Source organism: Aspergillus caelatus (assembly GCF_009193585.1).
Source record: "Aspergillus caelatus strain CBS 763.97 unplaced genomic scaffold BDV27scaffold_554, whole genome shotgun sequence".
Classification (NCBI taxonomy): domain Eukaryota; kingdom Fungi; phylum Ascomycota; class Eurotiomycetes; order Eurotiales; family Aspergillaceae; genus Aspergillus; species Aspergillus caelatus.
This window is the reverse complement of record NW_022475817.1, coordinates 1-6,240: the sequence shown is the minus strand read 5'-3', so window position 1 is coordinate 6,240 and position 6,240 is coordinate 1. Positions and strand designations below refer to the sequence as shown.

At 44.6% G+C, this 6,240-nt stretch overlaps 1 protein-coding gene across 1 annotated transcript; it reads left to right on the top strand.

Moving 5' to 3' along the window:
* Positions 1 to 2,284: 2,284 nt before the first annotated feature.
* BDV27DRAFT_95191 (NDT80 / PhoG like DNA-binding family protein) lies at positions 2,285 to 5,323 on the top strand. The gene is made up of 4 exons (XM_032078029.1): positions 2,285 to 2,709; positions 3,214 to 3,263; positions 3,325 to 3,421; positions 3,490 to 5,323. Exons 1-4 carry the CDS (start codon positions 2,510 to 2,512, stop codon positions 5,108 to 5,110), a joined length of 1,968 nt encoding a protein of 655 aa, XP_031920237.1. The 5' UTR covers positions 2,285 to 2,509; the 3' UTR covers positions 5,111 to 5,323.
* Positions 5,324 to 6,240: the final 917 nt, after the last annotated feature.

Sequence of the window (6,240 nt, the reverse complement as noted above, 5' to 3'; positions counted from 1 at the left end):
AAAAAAAAAAAACAGCCCCAAAATGATCCTGTCTTCATTACACTTGGACCTCTTTCTGCTGCCACCCATTGTAGTGTTATTGTTATGTGACCTTTTTATGAATTCTTTATCTCGATTTTCTTACTTGAAATATCTGTTGCATAAATGCAGATGCAACTAAATATCTCTCGTTCTACGGTTTTATTTAGTTTCAGTTTGTTGTTATTACGTCTCTTTTTTCCTTTTTCTCTCTCTCTCTCTTTTTTTTTTTTTATGTTCTTTATTTTTCTTGGGCCCTGACATGGACCCGAAATTGCACAACAAACTCGTGGCAAAAGTGGTATTCGTCTTCAAGCTTAATTTGGTAACTAGGAGCTATCAGGGCTTGTGCGCAACGCCGTTCTGCATACAATTCCGCCGCATACCTACAAGGGTCATACATTGGACGTAAAGGAGGTCAGGCTAGAAACGGAGAAAGAAGGCGTGGGTGTGGGTAAAGGGAAAGGGAGGAGAAAAAATAAAAAATAAAAATAAAAAAAAAAATAAAATTAGAAAAAGGGAGAAAAAGGAAAAGAAAAAAAGAAAAGGGCCAACTTGACTTGAGCGAAGCGTTCCATTCGGTATTTTGCGAACGAATATCAATCCGACAGATCCCTCGATCTTCGGCCCAAGTTTTCTCATTCCCAGTCATCATTTAGTGTTCCCTGTGATAGAGGAAGCCGGAACTACTAGAACCAACATTAAATCCCTTTCATCAAGCCTTCCGGGTCGATTATCTAGGCGAGGGAAGCAGAAACAAAGACCGGCGATTATCAGTTTGATAGTCGATCGTTTGCGAGCAATCACTTTACATATAGCCGTGCAGCCTGGAGTCATATTCTGCAGCAATAAATGCAAGACACTACACCGTTGACTGAATCCCGCACAATTTATTCGATTCAGGTATGCTTCTTTCTTTAGCATTTGTCTTGCCCAGCGTCTTCTCTATCTGTTCTCCACAGTGTCCTTTCCAACTGCATTTCCAAACCAGTCCCCACAAAAAAGGAGAATAAAAATTTCACCAAAAAAAGAATAAAACATGTGGCCAGGTTCTTCAGATCTCATTGTGTAGATCCGATGCTTACCCCGTGTATGGACTCGTCTGATTTCCCTTCCCCTTTGTCATTGAAAAAACGTTCCTATACCTACTTTAGTTTACAGGCTGTACAGTACACTGGTGTACAGCAAAGTACCTGTACTGCTCTCGTCGCATTTCTCCTTCGCAGCCCTTCAAAGTGCAAATGATCATCGCAACTGTCTATATTTGTCGGCGGTGGAATGCAGTGATGCCCTGAAGCAAAGTCTCGCTGATGGAACGTGCCATGTTTTCTTTTTCGTCCAGCTTTCCTCTTTTGTTTGGCCTACTTCTAAACTTGCCTTCAAAACTCCCGAGCACTATTGCTTTTGACGTCCAAGTCCTCTGCTATTTCCTTGATCCAACGCTTCAATCCATTCGGGGCTTGCGATTTCCAGCCGACTTCTTTGTTTGACAATACCTTCCTACCTACGGGTATCTCTTCTGAAAAGTCCATACTCTCCACCACCTCATTAGCCTGCCTCGAGCGTCCTGTTCCAAGACGTTGGCAATGTTTTAAAGCCACGCCACTTTGCTAACAAGCCTGAAGGAGAAATTAACGCCGAATAGGAGCGGCGACCACTTTTCTTTTTTTTGTTCTTTTCGTTGTTTGGTTTTTTCTCGAGCCGCAGGGTTCTAAATCCAATGAGCAGATCGTTCTGCCATATTCCCTGACACCGTTTTCACTCTAATATACCCCTGTTCAGCGCCATCAAAAGCCTAGTGCTCCTTGGGCGTTACTTTAGCGCTCGCTCAACTTGGACTGGTCTTAAGGAACCTTCAAGTTGTCCTAAAATCCCAACCCCATCTTCACTGATATAATTTCTCAGTGGGCTTTGCCAATGAATCATTGTAAGTATTACTACTCCTACTACTATGATTATTACCGGTTTTATTTTATTTGGAATTTGTTATTATTATTTCTTTAGGGGTTGTTTTCGTTTCTGGTATTTCTCCTGATGGTATTGTATTTTATGGTGTCTTCTTTCCCCCCCTTTCTCTGATTTTATTTTATTATTGTTATTACTTTTTTTTCATTCGCTCTCTCTCTGTCTCTCCAACATCGGATCTTCTCCCTGCACCCGTGACCCCCCAATAGATTGCTTATGACGAGCGATCTACATGAACGTTTATTTTCCCGTCTCGTTGGTATTTTTAGGGAATCTGCTCTGTTACACAATCCTGGTATTTCTTCATTTCCCTGTATTGATATGACATCAAGGACTGTTGTCATCTTGGCCGTCAAGGATGAAGACCCTATTTCAATCCTGACTGGCAAATGTCCGATTACCTTCAGTACCTTTTTCTTTTGCTCAGGCGCATTCGGCTCTCTTGTATATCTGTATTGTGGCTCCCCCATCGTTCTGATCATGCTTCTCTTCACCAGCAGCAACTCTACTGCAGAATTCTTTCCAAATGGACGGTCCAATTACCACCGATAGTGACTATACAGGTGGCCAATGCCCGTTCTCTGGCCCAATCAGCTTCTCCATGGATGATGAGGATCATAGTCGCAGAGGCAGTGCTGTTGGACATCCTTTGGCGCAACCTGTCTCGATACCTGCGACGAACGGTTTGAGATACAACACACAGCAGTCTGCGCTGCAGGATGTGCCGTAAGTTGTCTTTTAATTCAGACTACTCTTTGTGCTCCACTTTTATCCACTTGCAGTTACTGGTCACGGCATTTTCCCCCTTCCCTGAATGCGTGGAATGGCGGTGCCATGATGGTTTTTCTTTTTTTTCTTTTTTTTCCAACCTTTCAAGTCATGTATGGTTGTTATACTTTTCTTTTTCTTGTTCAGTTTTACTTGATATCACTTACTTTTTGTTTATAAAATTCTACGTTTTGTTCTCTAGCTTGTGTTCTACTTGCATGCATTTTGATGCTACTCCTCGGGGTTGTGTCATAGAACCTCGAAATGTGCCTACAGTTCACCCCTGGCTGATTTATATGTGTCGTGTCCTCTTGTGATGCGCTGGCGATATGCGGTTTTGATTCGCTTTTTGAATTTTTTTATCTTAGCTCTATCTTCCCTTCTCTGTCTGTTTGGCAAGCTCCGGGGAATATGCATGGTTACTAACTCTAGGTGATTTTTTTTTTTTTTTTTTTTTTTTAGCTTTGCAACATCCCCGACAATTCTCATGAGTCCTACTGACTCCTGTCCTGGTTTGTTATATCTATAGCCTGCCACATACTGAGGTAATGTGACTGATGGTCTCCCCTATAGAAACCTTTTCTCCCGCATCAGGCTCAATCTATTCGCATTCGCCGGGGCTGCCATTCGATAGAATGCCAGAATTCAGATCTCATCGGGTACCCCCTCTGTAAGCCAGTCACCCTCGTTCTTTACCAGCTTGTTCATGAGCATTGATTGATACGAACTGGTGAAAAGTCAACCACCTACCGGTATTTCTCCTATGCATTCGCAGAGTACGGCAGTATCTGGAAGTGCTGGACTTCTGGGTAGAAACGACAGTTATCCTGGAACATACACACTTCAACGAGGTACATTTCCCTCGTTGTCAAGCCTTAGTGATATGTCCAGAATGTCGCAGTACACCACTACCCCGCGAGTTTTGGAAAGCACTATAGACCGAACTTCTCAAAATCTATTATATGGTCAACCGGGGAACATGCTGATGGAGCCGGTCCAGCGCATGCCACCACCGATGACAGACGCCCCCCCTTTCGGCGAGACTAATGTTATACACCAAATCGTCTGCGGCAATCAAACCATTAAAACAGAAATCCAGGCTAAGATACATAAGGGCTTTTTTCAGGTCGACGAAAAGTGGACCTGTTATCGGAGAAATTACTTCTCTGTCTCATGTTCTTTCTCGCTACATCCGTGGACTCATGCGCCTCTCTACCTCAAATATGACCAAGGAACCGAACGTATTGTACAATTTGCCATGTCAATATCAGCCATTGTGAATCAACAGTTTAGCGAAGTCCGCGAGCTAGTCCAACACACTCCAAAGCGGGATAAACAGTCAGAGAGGAAACCCGGGAAAGTTATTTTACAGCCCTCTCAGCCACCACCATTGGCCCTTGGCCATTCATCAGGATCTGGTGGAAGTCAGAATACATTTGGCCTGGCCTCCCAATCAGTAGGGATGTCTCTCGACTATAACAGCTCATATAATAGTCCTCCACAACCTTCCCAGCCTCCGACGCAACATACATTTGAGCGCATTCAGTTTCAAAAGGCCACGGCTAATAACGGGAAGCGTCGAGCCCAGCAGCAGTACTACAACCTGGTTGTCGACCTTTACGCAGAAATTGCTGAGTCCCAGTGGATCAAGATTGCTAGGAAGCTGTCACATCCCATGGTGGTGCGCGGCCGCTCCCCAGGCCATTACAAAGATGGCCGTCGAGACAGCTCAACAAGTATGGGTCCCGATGGGGGAAGCGGTGGCTCAGGCGACGGCAGTGGAGGGGCTGTGCTACATCCAGGCATGGGAGCAGCTGCACGGTCTCACTTGGCCCTCATGTCGTACGACTCTTCGCAGCGCGGCGGTCCACACTATGGCCGGGCTGACTATAGCCAAATAGCAACAACTGGCCATTCCCCATTAAGTGGAAGCCCACATATCTCATCATCGTCATCATCCGCCTTCGATATAGGCATTCTGGGTGATTCCATGGATCATATGGATCCCGTCAAGAGCACGTCAAGCATTGATTCGTATCATGACTCCAGCTTCGGAATACTGGACGGCCGGAAGCCTGAAAGCCAGTTCCGCCACCATTTGCGCCCTTTCGAGTATGAGCCTGCCTCAAAGCCAAGTGAGGAGCCCAGCACAACCTTTCATGAGCCATTCGATCCGATGGTATCCATGATATCAAGCGGACAAAACGAGCCTCCACACTACCTGAAACACCCACCCAGAATGGCACCTCATATGTATCATCATCCTACTACCAGCAGCAGTTATGACCCCATTTACTCAGCACGCTCCAATAACAGTCATCACTCTCGATTCCAGGGCTCCCAGAGCCTATGCGCTTAGCCATGTGGCCCTCTTTAATACCTTTTCATTCATCTTCCTCCGATTTATTTTGCTATGTCTTCTTTCTATCTTTTCATTGTTTTTTCTCGGACCTTCGAACCGAAATTCTTAAACCAAAATTCCCTTATGATTAATGCATCACCAGCTGATCTTTCCTATTTATTCGATGGTTTTGTTATTATGTTTGCGTCATGGCCTGGGAGAGACCAAAATTGGAGGTCCGTTTCTTTGTTTGCATGCATTCTGCGATAAGCTTCAGATCATGGCCAGCGAGATAGACCACCATCTTGAGTTGATTTTCAGATTCGTTTGTCCAAGCTGAATTACGTGAAACTTCCTAATGATTTGTCTGTCTCGCTGTTTCTTTCACTTTCATTTTACTTTTCCCCTTTGCCCCTTCTTCTGATCTGGTAAGAGATCTACAAATGCTTTGTCCATCCTTTTCTGTCCTTCTCCCACTTATTCTTCCTTTTCCTACAACCCAATCTTCTCTTGTCTATTTTCTTTCTCTCCCCCCGTCATTTTTTTTTATTTTATTTTATTTTTTTTTCTCCCTAAAAAAAACTATTTTCTGGATCCTGGTCCTGGACCAGGTTCATTTATTTGACAGTGTCGTACGTACCCCGGGAAAGATTGGGGGGAAGGTTCCAAAAAAGTTCACGTGTAGATGCTTCGTGGAAGAGAATTTGACAATGTCACCGACAGTACGGTTAAGCTGTGCAGATACCGCCGTAGCCGTCGGCGGAAACCAATGGCAAAGAGGAGAACCATGACGGCGCACCAGGGATGGTTGAACGGGAGCATGAATTATTAGGTTAGGATAAAGAACACGAACCTAAATTGATGTTTTGGGCCGTATGCCCATTGGCTCTTGGGGACTCCATTTTTTCCGATATGAAGTTGCCTTGCTTCAAGTACCTAAACTAGGACATGTCCGCTGTCAGGGTTTTGACAACTGCACGCAGAAGCGGATTGTTCACACGGCTGTCAGTGGTTAAGTTTACTCATAGAAATAAAGAGGGAGCGGCTACGTGTCAGCCCCTTGAAGTCCAAAGCATTTATCTAGAAACGGAATATGTTGGGGCAAAGCAGCAAAAAGCGCAAGTAGAAGACACAGAGAACCGAAAAAA

Coding starts and splice junctions, on each gene's coding strand:
- BDV27DRAFT_95191 (XM_032078029.1), top strand. CDS start 2,510: ATGGACGGTCCAATTACCACCGATAGTGACTATACAGGTGGCCAATGC. Junction 2,710..3,213: donor TCTGCGCTGCAGGATGTGCC/GTAAGTTGTCTT, acceptor TTTTTTTTTTAG/CTTTGCAACATCCCCGACAA. Junction 3,422..3,489: donor TCTCATCGGGTACCCCCTCT/GTAAGCCAGTCA, acceptor ACTGGTGAAAAG/TCAACCACCTACCGGTATTT.